The 23,701-nt window shown below is 45.3% G+C and overlaps 1 protein-coding gene across 3 annotated transcripts in view; it reads left to right on the top strand.

The window, feature by feature from the left end:
* Positions 1–4,028: 4,028 nt before the first annotated feature.
* The window catches only part of CXADR (CXADR Ig-like cell adhesion molecule), a 55,341-nt gene continuing 35,668 nt past the window's right edge, over positions 4,029–23,701 (top strand). For 2 of the 3 annotated variants that reach the window (XM_037905753.2, XM_037905747.2), the window contains exon 1: positions 4,029–4,202. In XM_037905753.2, coding sequence (XP_037761681.1) covers positions 4,148–4,202 — 55 coding nt within the window. In that variant the 5' untranslated portion in view covers positions 4,029–4,147. The remainder of the gene's footprint in view (positions 4,203–23,701) is intronic. The other variant, XM_037905759.2, reaches the window with a different exon arrangement.

Raw genomic sequence — 23,701 nt, 5'->3', positions numbered from 1 at the left:
ACACTGCACCCCACTCTGTTTTGTACTATATATAGCTATGTAACGGCTATGGTCTTGTTGCCTGTGGAATAAAAATCTTATTTTCTAGGAGTCACTGTCCACTGATTGCAGCTGCCATTTTGTGTTCCGCACAGATTAAGTGTATTACGGAGGAAACACGCATTGTACTCTTTCACAGAAACTTTACTTTTGTTTGTTCCTATTTTCTAGTTTCCTTTAATAAAAAGTAAATCGTTCAGAGTGAAAATATAAGGTTGTCCTATATATGGAAAATACATACAATATATCTTTATGGGACTGGTGACGTCTGAAACTTAATGGGGAAATGCTGACTGTAAAGGTATATTTGTTGGTTAGTAATGGGTAACTTTACAGTACTGTATAATGATTGTCCTACATGACATCATCTATACTGGCAAAAATGGGACCCGCAATTCATTACCAGCGGTAAAAAGAGTTATATGACATGGATAAGTTTACCTGTGAGTGGTCTGCATGACAGCTTCCCCAGTTGCAACCAGAGGTGTTGATTACGGCTTCTGTTTTTATGGATGTAGACACAGTTTACCAGATCTCCCCTCAGCCAAGGCATTTAGGCAAAAACCTCTTACTCTTACCGTGATGGTAACAACGGTAACTACTGTATATAGAATCCTATTTTCGACGTCTCCGACTCAAGGAATATTTCCAACACACCTCTGAACAACATACTAGCCCACAGAGACCTTCCTACCAAGACTACAAAAAGAAGGATTCTGGGTGGACTCCTCCTGAAGGTTGAAACAACAGACTGGACTTCTACGTAGAGTGCTTCCACCGACGGGCACGGGCTGAATTGTGGAAAAGCAGCATCACTTGCCCCATAACCTCAGCCATGCAGAACACAATGCCATCCACAGCCTAAGAAACAACTCTGACATCATAATCAAAAAGGCTGACAAAGGAGGTGCTGTCGTCATCATGAATAGGTTGGAATATGAACAAGAGGCTGCTAGGCAGCTCTCCAACACCACTTTCTACAAGCTATTACCCTCTGATCCCACTGAGGGTTACCAAAAATACCTACACCATTTGCTCAAGAAACTCCCTGAAAAAAGCACAAGAACAAATCCGCACAGACACACCCCTGGAATCCCGACCTGGGGTATTCTATCTGCTATCCAAGATCCATAAATCTGGAAATCCTGGATGCCCCATCATCTCAGGTATTGGCACCCTTACAGCAGGATTGTCTGGCTATGTAGACTCCCTCCTCAGGCCCTCCGCTACCAGCACTCCCAGCTATGTTTAAGACACCACTGACTTCCTGAGGAAACTACAATCCATCAGTGATCTTCCTGAAAACACCATCCTGGCCACTATGGATGGAGAAGCCCTCTACACCAACATTCCACATAAAGATGGACTACAAGCCGTCAGGAACAGTATCCCCAATAATGTCATGGCAAACCAGGTGGCTGGACTTTGTCCTCACCCATAACAATTTCACATTTAGGGACAATGTATACCCTCAAATCAGCAGCACTGCTGCTATGGGTACCCGCATGGCCCCACAGTATGCCAACATTTTTATGGCTGACTTAGAAAAACGCTTCCTCAGCTCTCGTCCCCTAATGCCCCTACTCTACTTGCGCTACATTGATGACATCTCCATCATCTGGACCCATGGAAAAGAAGCCCTTGAGGAATTCCACCATGATTTCAACAATTTCCATCCCACCATCAACCTCAGCCTGGACCAGTCCACACAAGAGATCCACTTCCTGGACACTACGGTGCTAATAAGCGATGGTCACATAAACACCACCCTATACCGGAAACCTACTGACCGCTATTCCTACCTACATGCCTCCAGCTTTCATCCAGACCACACGATCCATTGTCTACAGCTAAGCTCTACGATACAACCGCATTTGCTCCAACCCCTCAGACAGAGGCAAACACCTACAAGATCTCTATCAAGCATTCTTACAACTACAGTACCCACCTGCTGAAGTGAAGAAACAGATTGACAGAGCCAGAAGAGTACCCAAAAGTAACCTACTACAGGACAGGTCCAACAAAGAAAATAACAGAACGCCACTAGCCATCACCTTCAGCCCCCAACTAAAACCTCTCCAACGCATCATCAAGGATCTACAACCTATCCTGAAGGACAACCCATCACTCTCACAGATCTTGGGAGACAGGCCAGTCCTTGCTTCCAGACAGCCCCCCAACCTGAAACAAATACTCACCAGCAACCACACACCACACAACAGAACCACTAACACAGGAACCTATCCTTGCAACAAAGCCCATTGCCAACTGTGTTCACATATCTATTCAGGGGACACCATCATAGGGCCTAATCACATCAGCCACACTATCAGAGGCTCATTCACCTGCACATCTACCAATGTGATATATTGCATCATGTGCCAGCAATGGCCCTCTGCCATGTACATTGGGCAAACTGGACAGTCTCTACGTAAAAGAATAAATGGACACAAATCAGATGTCAAGAATTATAACATTCAAAAACCAGTCGGAGAACACTTTAATCCCTCAGGTCACTCGATTAGAGACCTAAAAGTGACAATTCTTCAACAAAAAAATGTCAAAACCAGACTCCAACGAGAGACTGCTGAATTGGAATTAATTTGCAAACTGGATACAATTAACTTAGGCTTGAATAAAGACTGGGAGTGGATGGGTCATTACACAAAGTAAAACTATTTCCCCACGTTTATTCCCCCACCCTCACTCCCCACTGTTTCTCAGATGTTCTTGTCAACTGCTGGAAATGGCCCACCTTGATTATCACGACAAAAGGTCCCCTGCCCCCGCTGGTAATAGCTCACCTTAAGTGATCGCTCTCTTGTTACAGTGGGTATGGTAACACCCATTGTTTCATGTTCTCTGTGTATATAAATCTCCCCACTGTATTTTCCACTGAATGCACCTCATGAAGTGAGCTGTAGCTCACGAAAGCTTATGCTCAAATAAATTTGTTAGTCTTTAAGGTGCCACAAGTACTCCTTTTCTTTTTGCGAATACGACTAACACGGCTGCTACTCCGAATACTGTATATAGGGCTCCGTGTTTTAAGCACTGACCCTGTCACCTAACCCTGCTCAAACTCAAAGGACATTTTTAGATGTCACCGGGTGACCACAGCACTGCACTAGTGCTCCCATCGTGGAGCTGAACGGATGCCGCAAAATAATGGTGGAAACACTTAACAGGGAGGGAGGAGAAACGCTGGTGTTGACACAGCCCGAGAGTAATTTCAGTTGGAGTCACCCTTGTGCTGCAGCCAGGGCCAGAGGGATGAGTGGGTAGGTGACTGTGCAGGGGCTAGGTGAGGAAGTTAGCTTGACCCAGTCGTAGGGCGTAAACTAGAGCAGGAGCTGCGGGGATTAGCTGTAGGTGCCAGGCTGCACGGGAGGGGAAGCCTCTGTGCGCGGCTGTAGCTGTGCTGGGAGGAGGCGGGTGCCCCTCTCGGGGAGGGGGGCAGAAGAGGGTGTAGCTGCCGGGGCTGTTGCTGGGTGTCTCTGGGAAGCGTGCGAGGCCAGCAGCTGTGTGCAGGGGGCGGGATGGGTGTGTGGCTTGGCCTGGGGCTGTCCTGTAGCTACGGGTAATGGGTGTGTCCGGGTCAGCGACTCTTTGTCTCTAGTTTCAGAGGGGTAGCGGTGTTAGCCTGTATCAGCAAAAACAAGTGAGGAGTGCTTGGGGCACCTTCGAGACTAACACATTTAAATTAGGCATCCGCTTTCGTGGGCACCTGATGAAGTGGGTTCTAGCCCAGGAAAGCTCATGCCCAAATAAGTCGCTTAGTCTCTAAGGTGCCACCAGGACTCCTCCTTGTCTTTGTCGCTCGTCTCTGCTCAGGCGGTGGGGAGTGCCCGGGGGCAGCAGCAGCCGCCGCCGCCGCCTCTGTGTGTGTGGGTGTGTGTCCCGGGAGGGGGAGGGAAGAGGCGCCCGGGGCGGAGCGGGCAGTGCCTGGGCGGTGTGTGCGCGCGCGGCGGGGGGCGCCTTGGGCCGGGGGGGGGGGAGTTCTGTGGCCGGCCGGAAGTGACGGGCCGTCGTTCACCTGCTGGGAGTGTCCGTTGGGAGCCGCCGTGTTGTGAGGAGGACGGTGAGGCGCGACCGCCGCTGACCCGCCATGGAGCTGCCGCCGCGGGCCGCGCTGCTCGGGAGCCTCCTGCTGTGCTGCGCAGGTGAGAGCCCGGCCCGGTGCCGTCCCCCCGCCCCCCGTGTGCCCGGCGGGCGCAGCGCGCCCCTCACCCCCGCTCCCAGCCCCTGCCCCGCCGGTCGGGGCTGCCTAGGCGGCGCGGGGGGGGGCGGTGTCCCCGGCACCTCCCCGCTGTCGGGGTCTTCCCGAGCCCCCCACGGGGTGTGGTGTGTAGCACGGTGCTGCCCCCGTCCCCCGCCAGCGGCGGGCTCGCCGGGTCCGGTGTGTGCTGCGGGCGGGGCAGGGCGGGGGGCTGCTGCGGATGGTGGATTCTCGGTGCCCCTGCCCGGGGCGCTGTCCCCTCCGTGCGCCGCGTTCCCAGCCGGCCAAAGTGCCCCGCGATCCCGCAGCCGGGAAGTGGCTTTGCCAGCGGGGCAGGGTGCGAGCGGCGGGCGCCCGGTGCGGGAGCCCAGACCCACCGCGGCGCTCTCCCAGCCCTGACCCGCCTGAAAAAGAGATCGCGTGGCGCCTTGCCGCGCGTTTCGGGGCTTTGGTCTTTCTGTGGCTTTCAGCGTGATCCGTGTAAACATGTGGCTCCGTAACCTGCAATGTAGGAAACGTGGATTAAATGAAAAGCTCAGGGCAGAGCTAACTTTCACAACGAGTAGTACACGTTATGAATACATTCCTGGGGTAGAAGTCCAAGCAAAGACTATAAATTACTGTAGTTGGAAATACTTTGGTCTGTTCGCAGCGTCTGGAGCAAAAGCAAGATTTAATTAAGCAGAAGGAGGAGGCATGTTGCACTAAGTGTTCCTAAAACAGCTCCTTGTTTTGACACCCTTTTGGCTGATAAAAGGTGGATAAGCATAGTTTAATTCTTTTAATTTATTTGCAGTTATTTTACAAATTATAGAAATGTTAGGGAATGGCACTATTTAAACAACTGGTTCATTGTTTCCTCAGAAAAATGTGTTCACTATAGTTTGCCTCAAACACTTATTTGTTAATTCAACCTAATTTTAGGAAACTGCTACAGTTATCTGTTGAAACGCTTTCTGTTTTCAAAGCTTTCAGATATTTCTTACAATTTTGCATCAATTTTGATGTAATACAAAAGACCTATGAAACACCTGGGGAGGTTAAAAGTTAGAAAAAATGCTTTTCAGCAGTGTTAGGATGACTCTCTCTGTTTCCTGTTGAAATGTTAATGCTATTGTTGATGTCACAGCTGTGTTGGGGAATTACTCATGGGACCAACATTTGTTATAGTAGAATCTCCAAATCTAATCTCTTGTGTGACAGTGCATGAGCTGGAAACTTTCTTGTCAACTTCAAATAAAAATATATGGCTGGTTTGCTTTTTGCTATCTGCTTTACTGAATATATTACATTTGTTCAGGGATTAATTGAGATTCATTTTAAAATATTTTCCATGTACTTCGAATAGGCACTGTGTATAATCTGGATTGACTGGTGTTAATTTGTGCATTTAGAAACTTCTTTGCTTTCTTTGAGACTCTTGGACAGTTCTGCCCAGAGTGAAGTTTGAGCACAAAACACTTGATTCAAGTGAAAACTGTTCATAGGAAAAAATACTTACATTACTTTCTCTTTGTAAATCATTAAACTGTACCAGTGTATATAATTACTATCATTTGAAAACTGTTAGCACATTACGTTGATACCTTATCATAAAATGGAAGTAAATGACACAATGTGGTGTTGTTTAATTTGAAAGCGAGTAGCAGAAAATACAATTTATAGTTCCGATCTGTCTTTTTATTTAAAGGCGATTTGAACAGTTGCTTTCAAATTGAATTTGGAAAGAGCAGTAATCGATGTTCAGTACGCAGTCTCTATTTAGATAATTTCATAAAGAGGGTAAATTTTAGCTTTTTGTTTTGTATTTGCCTTCTTCCAATTAAGAATATTGTTTTAATAAAAATAATTTATGTTCCTTTGAATGAACAGTATATTTAAATGATTATTTTCAGTGTTTTGACCTACAGGTTTTCTCAGATAATCTTTTTCCAGTTGTGACAATGATTTAGTCTTCAAGTATTCAGGTATCAAGTTGAGGAGATGCTGTGGTTATGGATATAGTATTGGAAAATAGTTTTCAGATTCTGATCATCTTTAAGTGTGACTTGCAAATGTGTCTGTTACTTCAACCTTGAACTAAAATATAAGTATTATGTTAAAAATATTAAAGAATGTTAAGGTTGCAAAGTCAACGACTCAAAAAGTTAGGAGATGACAGAATTAGTGCTGCATAGTCCAACTTTAATTCAGCCCATTTGTTGTATGTGTTGCATGTGGTCATGTAATTAAAGACTGTCTTTTCAAAGGTCCCCTGCCTCATCCTGTGCACATAATGGGTTCTGTTAACTCCATGAGTAGCAGCTATTCAACGTTTTGATTTGTCTTCCCATGTCTAACTTATTGTACACCCTTCTTGCTCTGATTTGAATACAGAATTAATTTCCTCATGGGCTTTTCTTACTGAGCTCATCATTGTAATATCAATCTGCTTCATAAACTTTAATTAATTAATTTTCATAACACTTCAGTGAGGTAATGTGGTATTCTGTGGTCACTTTACAGATGAGGAACTGATGCACAAAGAGATTAAGGTAGAGAGAGCCTGCTAATTTTGGGATCCCAGTTTGAAGCACCCAGGGGACTGATTTTTTTCAGGGTATTTAACACATTATATGCCCAGACTGTAATGACTTCCACTGTAGTTGTGAATGGTCAGCTCTTCTGCAAATCAGGCCCCGAATATGTCAGATTGGGCACTTGAAAAATTAGGATTCGAAACAAATGGTTAGTGGCTGCCTGTGAATAAATTGATTTAAGTCAGGGTAGTCAATTATTTTTTGTCAAGGTCCAGACTTCAGAGAAACATTTTTCACACTGCAATAACGATAATGATAAGTAAGTAAAAAGACTTCATGGTCCATTCAAAAGTGTCTGGCAGTCTGGATTTGGCCCGCAGTCTGCATATTGACTACCCGTGGTTTAAGTGATTTGTCCAGCATCATCTAGAAACCCTGTGGGAGATGGGGAGATAGAAGTCAGTTCTCCAGGGTGGCATTCAACTGCTTTTTCCATGAGACTATCCTTTCTTTCTGTAGTCCCCTGCTTTATTCACTCATTCCAACTTCTCTGAAACAAATGATGCAGAAGTACTACACACAATAGCCTTGTTTTCTATGCAACTGTGGTTTGTTTCTAGGACACCGCCTATCCTGTGCACTGAATTAAGCAGAGATCATGTGGAGAAAAAAGTGTGTGATCATGTAATTAAAGACTATATCATAAGGCATACTCACCAGGGGTCTGAATTAAGGCTGCATGGGCAACTTTAATTCTGGCATTTCCCAGCTTTTGAGTACTTGACTTTGGAACCTTACATTCTCGTAAAGTAGCTTTTTTGGAAGTAATTTCCTAATTTTTTTTAAAGCAAACTGGGGGAAAAAACCCCAAATATCACAGATATGTAGGGCTGGAAGGGATCTTGAGAAGTCTGACCTTTTCTCCCCGTCCTCCCAATTCATTAGGGAAAATCCCATAGGTTTCATGCTGGTGGTACCATTTCCTAGTTCTTTCCATAAAATGGAGCCAAAGTTGAAGAGTTTGTTCTCCTTGTTTAACAAGAAGAGGTTTCTGCTGGAACTTCTGTGAAACTATTGAGGCTTCTGTGAGGTGGTGGAAGGAGGATGTTTTAGCACTGCCTGTAGACACCTGGGCTGAGGCAGGACCAAGTCAACCTCCAGTGATAGAGATTCCACAACCTCTCGTAGAATCCTATTCCAGAGCTTGACTACCTTTTAGAGTTAAAGTTTTCCCTAATATCTGACCAGAATCTCCCTTGTTGCAGATTAAGCCCATTACTACTTGTCATACCTTCAGTGGACATGGAGAACAATTGATTGCAGTTCCCTTAATAACAGTCCTTAATATCTTATCAGGTTCCCTTTGTCGTCTTTTCTCAAGACTAAACATACTCTGTTTTTAACCTTTCCTCATAGGTCACGTTTTCTAAACCTTTTATCGTTTTTGTTGCTATCCTCTGGACTCTCTCCAGTTTGTCCACATCTTTCCTGTGTTTAGGCATGGCTGGATTTGGTTTAAATCAACAAATGTTGGTAAACGTTGATTTTAGCTGATGCATTGAAATAAAAGAAAAAAATCCATCTGTAACAGTCAGCACAAATGCAGCTCCACGTCCCCCCCCCCCCCCCCCCCCCGCGCACACATTTTGCCTGCAGGGATTGGGTGATGACACCCAAACTGGTCATTATTAGGGTTGGAATCTTTGGAGTTTGGCTCTAAAGCACAGACTTCTGCCACTTGAGCTAAGGGACTAGTTGATAGCAATAGTCGGTTGTAATCCTCTATGGACCAGACTGGAAGGAGGTGACCCACACACTTTGCCAATGGGTTTCACATGTATTTGCTGATTGGCAGAAGATTGTTGAGACAGTGCAATCCTGGGTTCAATTCTGGATTGTGCTTTAATAGTCACAGACCCTTACATCCTGACCCCTTAATCATTTTCTTCTTTCACAGATCCTATCTCAATCTCTCTTCACCTTCCCTCTAGCTCATCATCCTTTTGCATTCCAATCAGGTTAGCTCCTTCTCCATGCAGCCTGAGCACCAGCAGCGGAGGATTCAGAGCTCCCTGTTCATAGTTCTGGTGCCTGGCACCATAGACTCCCAGCCACCGAGAGGAACAATTTCAGGGAGAGTTCTGCTTACTCTTGCAGCCTTGGAATAGATCATGCTTATTTATTCTGTGGGGATAGCACATGTGCAGTCTGGTTGATATATAGGAGCTGTGTGATGAGCTCGTCCCAGCCCTGCAGCGCAAGGACACGAGAATGAGAGCTGCCTTGCTGTTGGAGAAGTGTGTGGCGATTGCACTGTGGAAGCTGGCTACCCCAGACTGACCAGTTCGGAGTGGGAAAGGTGATATTAGACTCATGTTGACGGAAGTGTGCAGGGCCATTAATCGCATCCTGCTCCGAAAGACTATGACTCTGGGCAACATGCATGACATTGTGGATGGCTTTGTACAAATGGGCTTCCCTAACTGCAGTGGTGCGATAGATGGCATGTATATTCCAATTCTGGCACCAGAAGCCTGGCCACCAAATACATTAATCGGAAGGTGTGTTTCTCAATAGTTCTCCAGGCGCTTGTGGATCACCGTGGGTGTCTCACAGACATTAACACAAGCTGGTCCGGAAAAGTGCGTGATGCACGTATCTTTCGGAACACTGGCCTGTTTAGGAAGCTTCAAGCAGGGACTTTCTTCCCGGACCAGAAGATCACCATTGGGGAAGTCGAAATGCCCATTGTGATCCTGGGAGACCCTGCCTACCCCTTAATGCTGTGGCTTATGAAGCCATACACTGGGCACCTTGACAGCAGCAAGGAGCGGTTCAACCAACAGGCTGCACAAGTGCAGAATGACTGCTGAGTGTGGTTTTGGCCATTTAAAGGCCCGCTGGCACTGCTGATATAGGAGGCTGGACCCGGCCAATGACAATAATCCTATGTTTATAGCCGCATGCTGTACACTACATAATATTTGTGAAGGGAAGGGTGAAAGCTTCATTCAGGGCTGGGCCGCTGAGGCTAAGCGCCTGGAGGCTGAATTTGAACAGCCAGAGACCAGGGCTATTAAAGGGGAGCAGCACAGGGCCATAAGGATCAGGGATTCCTTGAGACAGCAATTTGAAGCTGAAAGCCACTAATATTTGTGGCTATGCTCAGGAGTGCAGTGCATGTAATGCTAGGAGATGATTGTGATTGGTGCAGATGATTCACTGTGAAGGTTTAAGAAAATTGCCTGTTGCTTTGCAGGGCTCTGTTTGTTTTCAGTTCATGGAATAAAGATTGCTTTCAACCAAAACAATTCTTTTATTAAAAAACAACAACTGGAGGAGAGAGACAAACAAACAAAAAAAAAACACATCAGCACTGAGGGGGATGGGAGAAGGAAGAGTTTCAGGAGGACGTGGGGTCCCGGGATGGTTAAAGATTTGTGTATGTCCAGGTATCATCCAACCTTCTCCCTGGGAGTACAGTGTAGCAGGTACTGTACTTCTGCGGGGCTAAATTGCAGAAGGATGGGTGTTGAGTGCAGTGGGTACTGGGAGTGCTCAGTGCTAGACTGTGGTGAGGGAAAAGTGGAACACAGCGGGTGCAGACTGGAGCCAGGAAGTTGATGGCAGTGTCTGGGAGGCTCATGGGAAAGAGTTTTGCAACAGCTGCTGTAGGGGAGGGTGGGCGTGGAGCTGCTCAGTTTGCAGTGCTAGTAGCACCTGGAGCGTGTCCATAACATTTAAGAGCTGCTCCGTGGCTTCGTTCTGGCGTGCCACATTCTCCTTTCGGTCCCTCTTCTTGCTGTCCCGCCACTCCTTCAATTCTTGTTTTTCAGCTGCAGAGTGCATCATGACATCACGCAGGAAGTCCTCTTTAGTTCTTTGTAGCCACTTTCTAATTCTGCACAGCTGTTCAGCTGGCGGTAACAAAGAGGGAGGCTGGGCTCCCAAGGTCATATATGTGAAGCCAAAATGCAACATTTTACAGAAACAGTATTGATTGCAACAAACAGACCACTGATTCAGTGATTTAAAACAACCACTATTCACATACCTGTCACTAACTGGCTGGCCCCAGGCAAGTACACATGAGCCACAAGACCCCCAAAATGGTGAGTAACCGCTGGGGCAGGGGAAATCAGTGTTCCAGGTCTGTACTGTACACTGGGCACATGGCTCTTGGGGAGAGCCAGCACTGTAGCGGGGGCCTTGTAATCATTACTGCCCCCATATTTTCCCCAGGCTGTGTTGATTATGGAAGATATTTCGTTGCTGAAGGTGAGCAGGGAATCAAGGAAGGGTCTTTTCCAAGACTGCGACTTCTGCCTTGGCCCTTATGCCGCTCCACTGTGTGCAGCAATGGTGTCTGTTCCCCATCTCCCTCTCCCCTCCCCCCCGTGATTGACAGAGTGCTGCGGGAAAGTTACCCTTAATGGGGCAAGAAACAAAGCAGCTCTGCCAAAGAACCTGCGGCAGCGGTTTGCCCAGTGTCTCCATGAGAGTTTCGTAGAGATCTCTGAGGCAGATTCCCGTGAAGTGAGGGAGTCAGTCAATACCCTGTTCTGCCACTCAGACTAGGCATGTGGTGGTAGGTGTATCATACAGACACAAGTCTGCTTTCTGCAACCCTCTTGCCCCCAACAGCTCGCTTCAGCGATTCCCAAAATCAAAGCCACTTACCAGGGGCCTCCTCTCCTGTTTGCACTTTGCCAAGCTCCGACAGGTGTGACTGGTTATCCTCCTCTGAGGTAGAGAAGAGCTTCTGGCTGCATGCATCTCTGACCTCCAAGTCGTCCTCTGCCTTTGGGTCCCCATTCCTCTCCACATCCTTGTCCGAGATTTCCTCCTCCTTGCTCCGTCCACTCTCGACTGGCACGTGAGCCAACGAAGTATCCACAGTGGCCTTCTCAGTGGAGGTTGGGTCGCCACCGAATATTGCATCCAGCTGCTTGTAGAATCGGCAGCTCGTGGGCACAGCACTGGAGCAGCAGTTTGCCTCCCGTGACTTGTGGTAGGCGTTCCGCAACTCCTTCACTTTTGACCCTGCACTGCAGTGTGTCCCGGTCATGGCCCCTTTCTGTCATGCATCATGACATCTTCCATAGGTATCATAATTCCTATGGCTGGAGTGCAGCTGGGACTGGACAGCCTCCTCTCCCCAAATACTGATGAGGTCCAGCAGCTTGGCATTGCTCCAAAGCGGGGATCGCCTGGTGCGTGGAGCAGGCATGGCCACCTGGAAAGATGCACTGAGACCGTTCCGTGTGTCACTGAGCAAACAGGAAGGGGACTTTTAAAATTCCCAAGGAATTTAAGGGGTGGGGCTCACGGTTGGCCACCTGAGAGCAGGGCAGTAAAGGTCAAACCGATGACCAGAGAGGTGAGAACAGGCATTGTGGGACACCTTCTGGAGGCCAATCGCAGTGCTGTAGTCAACCAGGGGTCTACACTGGTACCAAGGTGCTGTATCCCGTCGCAGAAAGCTGTATGCCTCTCATCGGGGTGTTGTTTTTTTTTTATAGCGCTGCAACTGTTTGGCAGTGTGTACGCCTCAGGAGTTATACCGCAGAAAGCTGCGTTACTGCACATCAACTTGTCAGTGTAGACAAGGCCTTAGTGACTGCTTTTGTTGCTTCACTTTCCCAAGCAGCTGCTAAGTGGTTCATATGGGATTTGGGTTACCTTCAGCTTTCTGTAAAGCAGCAGTGAAACTGACTAAGCTAGTAAATTTCACTTGCTGCTGCTTTCTGGATTCAAAGACAGGTAGTGCATTTGTTCACATATGGAAGCATATCTTTGCAGTCATAAAAGCTAGATATGTTAAAATGAAAGCCTACATTCTGCAGAAATTGGTGGCTTAGCTCCTTCTCCATGCAACCTACCTGGGAAAGCTTCCTACCTGCTACTGGTGAACGGGTGAATGCTTTTTTTTCAGTCACTGCATTATCTCTGGTTTATTCTCTGGTAGAGGATTTTGTCTTTTCCAACCCTTGCTTTTAGCTGATTTTTCAGGATTGTTTGCTGAGAGTGGGCTCTTCTCTCAATTGGGTGATTTTTTCCCCCTTAAAAACAAACTTCGCTGGCATGCGTATAATCATCTTAAGTAACTTAACAGGTTGAATTATTGTTTTTGAGAGAGATAAGAAATAATCTTATGAGTACCTATTTGGAACAAATCCATCAGATTCACTTTTCTTGTTTATGAAGGAAAAATATATCCCACTTCAGCAAAAATTTGGAGTTCCTGCTTCAAATCTTCAGTTATAATACATACAGTAATATCTTGGCTTAGTATTTACAGATAAATCTTCCCTTGACTTGGGGGAAATATAGAGAATTTTAGCTTCAGATGGTAAGGTTAAAACTGTTTAGTTTGTATCTATACTGACCTTTCTCTGACTACTTTTCTGCTTTTTCTCATTCCCTCCCCCACCTACCATCACTACAGGCAGTACCCTTGGACTCACTTTATCTCTCAGCAGTTCTAGAATAACCAAACCTTTTAACACCTCTATGTTGTCATTCCTTTCTAACCAGGTCTGCTTGAGGTCAGAATACCACATTTTACAGAGTCTATACTTGGTTATTTTTGTACACTAGCACATTCTAAGGTTAAAACGATCAAAAGTAGGTTTCTTAAAACAGTTCAGTCAGTTCACTTTTGCTAAATAAAATCAGTTTGTAAATTAGAGAGGGTAGTTGCTTCTGAAATTGTGAATCTTAAAGGCAATTTAGTCTGATTTGCTTTTGTTTGTTTGCCTATTGCTTTTTCTTCCTCTACTCTCTAGGGCAGTAGGCACCCATGTTAAAACCCTTAGTGTAGATGCAGTTATACTGGCAAAACTGCACTTTGCTGGTATAGTTTTATTTTGCTTGGAGTTGAGGGCTGAGAGAGTGCAGCTGGAATAAGCTATAGTGGCAAAAGCATGCTTTTGACAGTATAAACTGTGTGCATGCTAGGAGTGTGATGTTGGTATAGTATACTGGTATAGCTATAGTGGCAACATGTTCCTAGTATAGACCTGACCTAAAACCTATTTTGAGAAGAAGATACAGGCATAAGATGGTAAAGTGTGATGATAAGCCATATGTACTACTAGCTAATGGCTGACCCATAGAATCTATTGTGTCCATTAACACCCATTTGAAATGCTATTAATTCTAAAAAGAATTCACTGTATTCATTAGTTAGACATTCTGTAATATGAATAACTACAAAAACTAGCAACATTTACACTGTAAAAAGGAGACTAAAGTGTCTTTGTTCCTTGCTCTTGAAGACTAAGTTTAAGATTCAGTGTAAATGAGTTGAAAATTGGGTTGGTTTGCAGATGTCCAGGTGACTGGGGTACATGGGAGTAAATCAGAAGTGCTGCCATATCACTAAGATGAGAAACATTTCTAGATAAAGAACAGTGGTTTGAGGATTCTGTGTGGTGATCCTCTTGATGCTGTTACCATTATTGCCGTCTTGTAAAATCCCACTTGAGTGGCACTAGTAATATAAGTATTTTGTATATTCAACAAGGTAAAGGTGGGGAATGGATTTTAGGCAGGCAGAGTTAACTGTCTTGTACACCTGAATTATTGGGTTATTGGAGAGAATTTTGTTCTGATTTTTTGAGAGGGAATAGTGTGGGATAATCCATGACAAATGCAACATGTTATACCAGGTATAATAGAATTTAGATATGTCTGTGTGACATACAAATCAACCCAGAAATACATTTCCAGTATCTCTTGACTATGCAATTTGAAGCTACACTCATCGTATGTGTGGTTAAATTAAATTAAATGCCCTTGCCTACAATAGACAATGTAACCCTTTGTAATTGAACTGGTGGGATAGCACCAGTATAAATATTAGCAGTACAATGTCTACCCTAGCTATGGTTTTTCAGGTGCAGGTCAGCTGCAGTTCTGCCCTAAACTCTCATTAGTGCTGTACCATCTGATGACAATTTATCTGCCCTTGGAATACCTATCCCACAGATCCTGGCACAGCTGTCTGAAGCTGTGGGTTTCTGAGAGTTTCCAAAAGGCCATCTTGGAGCCAAGGGGAATGTTGAAGTCTGACCTCTTCTTCCTCGCTCCCCAATTTACTGGGGAGAATCCCATAGGTTCCCTACTTCTGGTACCATTTCCTAGTCCTTTCTATAAAATGGAGCCACAGGTGAAGACTTGGTTCTCCTTGTTTAACAAGAAGAGGTTTCTGCTGGAACTTCTGTGAAACTATTGAGGCTTCTATGAGGTGGTGGAGGGAGGATGTTTTAACACTTCCCGTAGACAGCTTGAGAAGGAAGATGAGTTCTTGGAATTTGTAATTCACCAGTCATGCATTCATCATGCTTGGAGTAGACAACATTGCACTGAACTTGCAGACAGTGGTGTCAGTCGGTAGAGCATCACTTTTGTGTTTGGATCATAACTACAGACGGAGTTCTTGAAGCCTATGATGAGCAGCAGTGTCTGCATAACTTCAGGATGTAATGGATTTTACAGTATCTCTTTGGGGAATTCCATACCTTATGGATAAGAGCTCCCCTTTGTGTGGAAAAGAGGGGCAGTTGCCCTGTGGAAGCTGGCTACCGTGGATGGTTGCTACTTATATGGCACCATTTTGGCAGTGGGAAGCCTATGATGAGTGAAGTTTGGACATTTGTAGGGCATATAATGTGTTGAAGAGGTGCACGGTTAAGGATTTAAATAGCTGGGACACCCAAACCGTATGAGCCATTGAATTTATGTACACATTTTATGGCAGCCTCAAACAAATCTAAATGCCTAATAATGGAAAGAGGTTCCAACTGTTCAGTGGTGATGCAAGCCTTAGTGGCTCACCATGGCAGGTTCATGGATGTGTACATTGGGTGACCACAGCAAGCATGGAGCCTGCTCAGATCACCGCAGCAGTTATGAGCATTGTAAACACCTTGCGCATCATCATGCAGAACCAGAACCGGCAAAAGCAGGCGAGGAGGCGATGGCAGCGTGGTGACAAGAGTGATGAGGACATGGACACAGACTTCTCTCAAAGCAAGGGCCCCGGCAATTTGGCCATTCTGGTGGCAATGGGGCAGGCTCATGCCATGGAACGCAGATTCTGGGCCCGTGAAACAAGCACAGACTGGTGGGACCGCATAGTGTTGCAGGTCTGGGATGATTCTCAGTGGCTGCGAAACTTTCGCATGCGTGAGGGCACTTTCATGGAACTTTGACTTGGTTTTCCCTGCCCGGAAGCTCAAGAATACCAAGATGAGAGCAGCCCTCACAGTTCACAAGCGAGTGGCGATAGCCCTGTGGAAGCTTGCAATGCCAGACGGCTACCGGTCAGTCAGGAATCAATTTGGAGTGGGCAAATCTACTGTGGGGGCTGCCGTGATCCAAGTAGCCAATGCTATCACTGAGCTGCTGCTATCAAGGGTAGTGACTCTGGGAAATGTGCAGGTTATAGTGGATGGCTTTGCTGCAATGGGATTCCCTAACTGTGTTGGGGAGATAGATGGAACGCAGATCCCTATCTTGGGACCACCAAGGCAGCCAGTACATAAACCGAAAGGGGTGCTTTTCAATGGTGCTGCAAGCATGGTGGATCACAAGGGAGGTTTCTCCGATATCAACATGGCCGGGAAAGGTATATGACGCTCGCATCTTCAGGAACTCTGGTCTGTATGAACAGCTGCAGCAAGAGACTTACTTCCCATACCAGAAAATAACTGTTGGGGATGTTGAAATGCCTATAGTTATCCTTGGGGACCCAGCCTACCCTTTAATGCCATGGCTCATGAAGCCGTACACAGGCAGCCTGGACAGTAGTCAGGAGCTGTTCAACTATAGGATGAGCAAGTGCAGAATGGTGGTAGAATGTGCATTTGGACGTTTAAAAGCACGCTGGCGCAGTTTACTGACTCGGTTAGACCTCGGCAAAACCAATATTCCCATTGTTATTACTGCTTGCTGTATGCTCCACAATATCTGTGAGATTAAGGAGGAGACATTTATGGCAGGGTGGGAAGTTGAGGCAAATCGCCTGGCTGCTGATTACGCACAGCCAGACACCAGGGCAGTTAGAACAGCACAGGAGGGCGCGGTACGCATCAGAGAAGCTTTGAAAACCAGTTTCATGGCTGACCAGGCTACGGTGTGACAGTTCTGTTTGTTTCTCCTTGATGAAAACCCGCCCCCTTGGTTCACTGTACTTCCCTGTAAGCCAACCGCCCTGCCCTCCCCCTTCGATCACCGCTTTCAGAGGCAATAAAGTCATTGTTGTTTGAAATTTATGCATTCTTTATTAATTCATCACACAAATGGGGGGATAAATTGCCAAGGTAGCCCGGGAGGGGTGGGGAAGGAGGGAAGCACTGGGTGGGGTGGGGGAGGAGGGAAGGACAAGGCCACACAGCAATTCAAAACTTATTGAATGTCAGCCTTGTGTTGCTTGGGCAGTCCTCTGGAACTTGGGGAGGAGGGCGGTTGATTACACAGGGGCTGCAGTGGCGGTCGGTGCCTTTCCTGCACCTCAACCATACGCCGGAGCATATCAGTTTGATCCTCCAGTAGTCTCATAATTGTATCCTCTCATCATGGTGCTGCCACTTTTCCTCTTGATCCTGCCACCTCTCCTGTTGCTCCCGCCACCTGTCCTCTCGCGCGTCCCTCCTGTCCTCGTGTTCATTTTGTGCTTTCCTGGACTCTGCCATTGTTTGCCTCCACGCATTCTGCTGGGCTTTTTCAGTTTGGGTGGACTGCGTGAGCTCAGAGAACATTTCATCGTGAGTGCATTTTTTTTCTACCTTCTTATCTGTGCTAGCCTCTGGGACGGAGATGCTAGTCGCAGGGTTGAAACATTTGCAGCTGTGGGAGGGAAAAAAAAGGGAGATTTAAATGGCCAATGTGTCTTTCAATTTTAAAGGAGGGGCTGATGTTTTCAGGTTAACGTACAGCACAAACCCAACTAACCCTCCCCCCACCACATGGCTAACAGCGGGGATGATTTCTTTTCAGCCACAGGCAAAACAGCCCAGCAGGAACGGCCAGCTCTGAATGTCCCCTGAATAAAATTCCCCTTTTTCAACCAGGTGACCATGAATGATATCACTCTCCTGAGGATAACAGAGAGAGAAAGAACGGATGTTGCTTGAATGCCAGCAAACACCGGGACCATACGTTGCCATGCTTTGTTATGCAATGATTCCAGACTATGTGCTACTTGCCTGCCGTGGTAAAGTGTCCTACCATGGAGGATGCAATACGGCTGCCCTCCCCAGAAACCTTTTGCAAAGGCATTGGGAGTACCTCCAGGACAGCTTCATTGATATGTCCCTGGAGGATTTCCGCCCTATCCCCAGATACCTTAACAGGCTTTTCCAGTAGCTGTTCTGTCCGCGAATGCATCCCAAGTCTTCATGGCAAAGTAATCATTAAACACACTTGCTTTTAAACCGTGTATTGTATTTACAAAGGTACACTCACCAGAGGTGCCTTCTCCGCCTTCAAGGTCTGGGAGCCCGGTTTGGGAGGGTATTGGATCCAGGGTGATAAACATTTCCTGGCTGTCAGGGAGAACGGTTTCTCCGCTTGCCTGGTGTGCGCTGTCTTCAACCTCCCCCTTCTCATCATCTTCCTCATCCCCAAATCCTCATCCCCGTTGTGTGAGACTTGCCCCCTTGCAGGAGTTCACATACAGAGGTGGGGCAGTGGTAGGGGCACCCCCTAGAATTGTATGCAGCTTATCATAGAAGCGACATGTCTGGAGCTCTGACCCCGAGCGGCTGTTTGCCTCTCTGGTTCTTTGGTAGGCTTGCCTAAGCTCCTTAAGTTTCATGTGGCACTGCTGCGGGTCCCTGTGATAGCCTCTGTCCTTCATGCCCTTGGAGATTTTTTCAAATATTTTGGCATTTAGTCTTTTGAAACGGAGCTCTGATAGTATGGATTCGTCTCCCCATACAGTGATCAGATCCAGTACCTCCTGTTCAGTCCATTCTGGAGCTCTTTTGCGATTCTGGGACTCCATGGTCTCCTCTGCTGATGAGATCTGCACGGTCACCTTGCCACACTGGCCAAACAGGAAATGAAATTCAAAAGTTCGCGAGGCTTTTCCTGTCTACCTGGCCAGTGCATCCGAGTTCAGAGTGCTGTCCAGAGCGTTCACAGTGGAGCACTGTGGGATAGCTCCCGGAGGCCAATACCGTCAAATTACGTCCACACTAACCCAAATTCGATCTGGCAAATGTTGATTTCAGCGCTAATCCCCCTGTCTGGTAGGAGTACAGAAATCGATTTTAAGAGCCCATTAAGTTGACAAAAATGGCTTCGTTATCTGGACGGGTGCAGGGTTAAATCGATCTAACACTGCTTAATTCGACCTAAACTCGTAGTGTAGAGCAGGGCTAAAGAAGTTTAGTATGTAAACCATTTTGTTACTTAACTGTGAGGCAGGCTCTAACAGACATCCTTTATAATGTAATGTTATACCTAAGACTGAAGGTTAGTCATTTGACCCTCTTGCTAATCTCTCATTTATGTATCTGAGAAACAATAATTATCAGTTGTAAATGCTGCTGCAAAGATCATTCTCTCAGCCTGTTGATTTTGATCCCTTGTCACAGATCAAGTCACGTGCTTGCTCTTTGCCACTCACTGGACTGCTGTAAGGGAATCCTGCTGCTGAATCCCAGGGTGTTTGAAGCCCCCAGAATGTGAATAGTCGAGGCACTGCTGTTTCCAGGCACACTCTTGAGATGCAGATTTTCTGTCTGCCAGACTTCATTGCCCACTTGTTAAATTTTCAAATGAGCCCCTTTATGTTTTCTCCCAGGCCTTCCCCTCATGCTTTTGAGGAGTTCCCCACAAACATCTGAAAAACTGCCTCATTATCCTTTTTCCAGTCTCTCCTGAGATGCTTACAAAAATTGACAATTGTTAGGCTGCTTGTGTGCTGATACACTGTCTCTCATGCTGACCAGTATTGTCTCATTGTTTCCCTTTACTCCCCAAACTGTCTGTATTCATCTGTTGTCTCTTTTCTTGTATGTAGATTGTACGCTCTTGGGGGGGGGGGTGCATGTTTGCGCATGTGGTGCATGTTTTTGTTCTGTGTGTTCAGCTCCTAGCACAGTGGGGTCCAAGACCAGGGCTACTAAGCGTTATGGTAATAGAAATAATAATTAATCAGGGAGGAAAGAAGCCTAATATAATTGCTCTCAAAACTCATAATTGTGACATCAGAACTATATTTATACTGAAATTCCAGTACTTATCCTACCGTTAGCTATCATCAGTGCAGCCCCATGGATGGTAACACTAGTGGAAATACTGGTATGGATTAGGACAGGTTTTGATCTTTATCTCAGCTAAACAGTGATGGTAACTTTACACTGCTTTTGGAAATTTTCCCATTCTCTCTCTCTCAGGGAATATCCCTTCTCCTTTCCACTTGCTTGAGCGTTTTTAATGGGTGAGGTACAGGAGCCATTCTCTTCCTGGTGCAGTGGAGCTCGATGGCAGAGTGAGAGCAGGGGGTTGCAGGCTTTCCTGGGTGTAGCCACAGCTGACCCTTGCTACCAGTGCTGCCACCAGCATAGTGACTCCTGAAAAAGCTCCTGCGTGGGATGGGGAGGGGCTTGGGTGCCTGTGCCCAGTCAGGTGCGTGAGCTCCCTCTTCAGCTCCTCCTGCTCCTATTCATTTGAACTGTGTAGGGTGGGGTGGGATGAGCTTCTGAGCTAGAGGGAAGGATCTTGAGGGCTGCTAGTTTGTCAGCCCTACTGTAAAACCTGTTGCAAGAGGACCTCTTCCCATCTAAAGAGTCAGTCCTCTGTTAGGAGAATTTAGAGGATATTCTTTCTTCAAAACTCTAAAATGTATAATTTCTGCAGAGTGAACCTATGTAGATAACATTCTCTGACAGGCTACTGAGGAAATTTTATCACTTCCTCTTATATTTTGTTCTTTTAATTAAAAGGTGGGTGTGATCACCAGTCAAACTGTTACTCTAGAATTTAATGAAATAAGTGGGAAAAAGACCTGTCATAAATATAAAGGGAAGGATAAAAACCTTTAAAAACCCTCCTGGCCAGAGGAACACACCTTTCACCTGTAAAGGGTTAAGAAGCTAGGATAACCTCGTTGGCACCTGACCAAAATGACCAATGAGGAGACAGGATACTTTCAAAGATGGGAGGGGGGGAGAAACAAAGGTTCTCTCTGTCTTTGTGAGGTTTTTGCCAGGAACAGAAAAGGAATGGAGTCTTAGAACTTAATGAGTAATCTAGCTAGATATGCTTTAGATTCTGTTTTGTTTAAATGGCTGATAAAATAAGCTGTGCTGAATGGAATGTATATTCCTGTTTTTGTGTCTTTTTGTAACTTAAGGTTTTACCAAGAGGGATTCTCTATGTTTTGAATCTGATTACCGTGTAAGGTATTTACCATCCTGATTTTACAGAGGTGATTCTTTTAGTTTTTCTTCAATTAAAATTCTTCTTTTAAGAACCTGATTGGTTTTTCATTGTCCTTAAGATCCAAGGGTTTGGGTCTGTGTTCACCTGTGCAAATTGGTGAGGATTTTTATCAAGCCTTCCCCAGGAAAGGGGGTGTAGCATTTGGGGAGGATTTTGTGGGGAAAGACGTTTCCAAGCTGGCTCTTTCCCTGTTATATATTTGATGGACGCTTGGTGGTGGCAGCAATAAAGTTCAAGGGCAAAAGGTAAAATAGTTTGTACCTTGGGGAAGTTTAACCTAAGCTGGTAAAAATAAGCTTAGGGGGGTTTCATGCAGGTCTCCACATCTGTACCCTAGGGTTCAGAGTGGGGAAGGAACCTTGACAAGACCCTTTAAAAATACAGGCATTTCCCTTTATGGCTGTATATGCAGCTTAATCCTCCATTCTTTCTGTTCACCTTGATGAATCATAAAGAATCACTTTTTTCTTTTTGCATGTCACCTCTAAAAATAGGTTGTATTACTGAATAAGTTTGCTTACAGTATTGACATATAGCTCACCACATGCTAAGAAAAATTCTATTGTCCAGTAGCTCTGGACTGCCAAAAACCTACTGTCCTCTGGATAAACTGCTACCTTACATTCAAAATCCTAGATGCTTTGATTGACAGATGTGTCTGACATGCCCAAAATGAAAACCGACTTGCTCACTTTCCTTGTAAATGTCAGCACTGACTTGCAAAATCCTATATATATATATATATATATATATATATATATTTAACATGACTCAATCTTAGTGGCACTAGAAACATGGAGATGAGAGGAGGATGAATCTGGTTGAATGAGAGCAAAAAGAAAAGCCCCCTAGAATGAACTAGAGGTAGAGACATATGCGGGGTGATGGGCATTATTTTGGTATAGTGTATAGCTGGTGCCACTATTCAGTACTTTTTGTTGACACTGATTTTCCAGCTAGGGGAAAGGGAGTTGGTGTTCTTCTGTTGATCAGATCCTGGTTTTGTTACTCTGCTTCACACTGTCTGCCTCCATTAAATTTTGTGTTGATTGCTCTACTGGAATTCCAGGTTTACTTACTTGCAGACTGACCCACACGACGTTGGATCATTTAAATGTGTCCAAATCAAACCAAGCTAAACTTATCAAATGTGCATCTTGAGTAGTTCTCCAGAATCTGAAGATTCTGGATATTGGAATAGATAAAGCTCTGTGCTTAAACTTGTTTTGTTGATAAAGCTTTTTATAACTCTGTTGGATAGTGGTTGTACAAAAGGAATTGTAATCTTTGCTTTCCTACAGTAATGAAAAGAATACAAGTGTTCTGTGCTTCTGAACTTGATAACTATGTCCCTGTGGAGCAAGGTCATCACCTACTGATGTTGCTAGGAAACCAGCTCAGAAACAAGAGCTTCAAAAATGTTCAGAACAGTTTGTGAATACAGGGACAGATACAAAAAGAATGGACTACTGGGTAAAGATTAAACTCATTTATTGTCCTTTCACTTTCAAATTTATTTTAATGATAGTCAAGCAAAGTATTTAGAAAAGTCCCTTTTTCACTTTGGAGTTACTTCCTAAGGCCCAGATTCTGCAAACGCCCATGTTAACTTTACTCACCTGAGCAGTGGAGACTGCTAACATGAGTAAAGCTAAGCACATGTTAGCTGTTTGCGGGGTTTGAGCCTAAGTTATCTATAAATCTGTTTTAACAGTTATTAATCTTTGCTTCACTCTGAGAAGAAATAACTTTTCTGACAATTGCTAAATGCAGACACACAAATTGTACTTGCTTAGCAAGTCTTTGCCACTGGAGTGTGCAACTTTTTAAATGGATTCCTGTCAGTAATCACGCTATTGACTGAAACTATTGCACCTTCTATTTATTATAGGTAGCACTCAAGATATAACGTTAGAGGAGAACATAGATCTTTTTTTTTTCCAGTTTCTTTAGTTTGTGCATAGACACACTTTGCCCCTTTCACTGTTTCTCCTGTATGCATCCATTTCTCCTGTTTGTTTGATCCTTTAATACAGCAACAAGGGAAAATATTTCTTTAAAATAGGAAAACATGATTACATTTACTTTGGATTTGTATACAAAAATAAAAAGGGCCCTAGGCCCCCCTGTCATAAATTGCAAAAAGACAAGTAAAACTAACAGCCAGCAGAACTCTCCATCCACACAGACTGAACTTCATGCTCTGTGGCAGCCCTTGCAAATAGATTTACCTTCCAGTGTGTCCTCAAAGTCAATGGACCTGGCCTATATTGGGGAGAGGGGAAGCTTGTTCCAGAACCGAGTCCACTCTCACATAGAACACTCTAGCTCCCTCTGTTAAATTAAAAGGGATTCAGCTTCAGCATCTCCACTGTTCACAAGTGTGACCGTAGAGTACAAGGAGAGAGGTAGCCTCTAAGGGCTGGTCTACACTACAGCTGTAAGTTGACATAATTTTGGTCCT

This window comes from Chelonia mydas, chromosome 1 (genome assembly GCF_015237465.2).
Source record: "Chelonia mydas isolate rCheMyd1 chromosome 1, rCheMyd1.pri.v2, whole genome shotgun sequence".
Lineage (NCBI taxonomy): Eukaryota > Metazoa > Chordata > Testudines > Cheloniidae > Chelonia > Chelonia mydas.
Note: the sequence above shows the minus strand (reverse complement) of the source record. Positions and strands in the feature narration are given on the sequence as shown.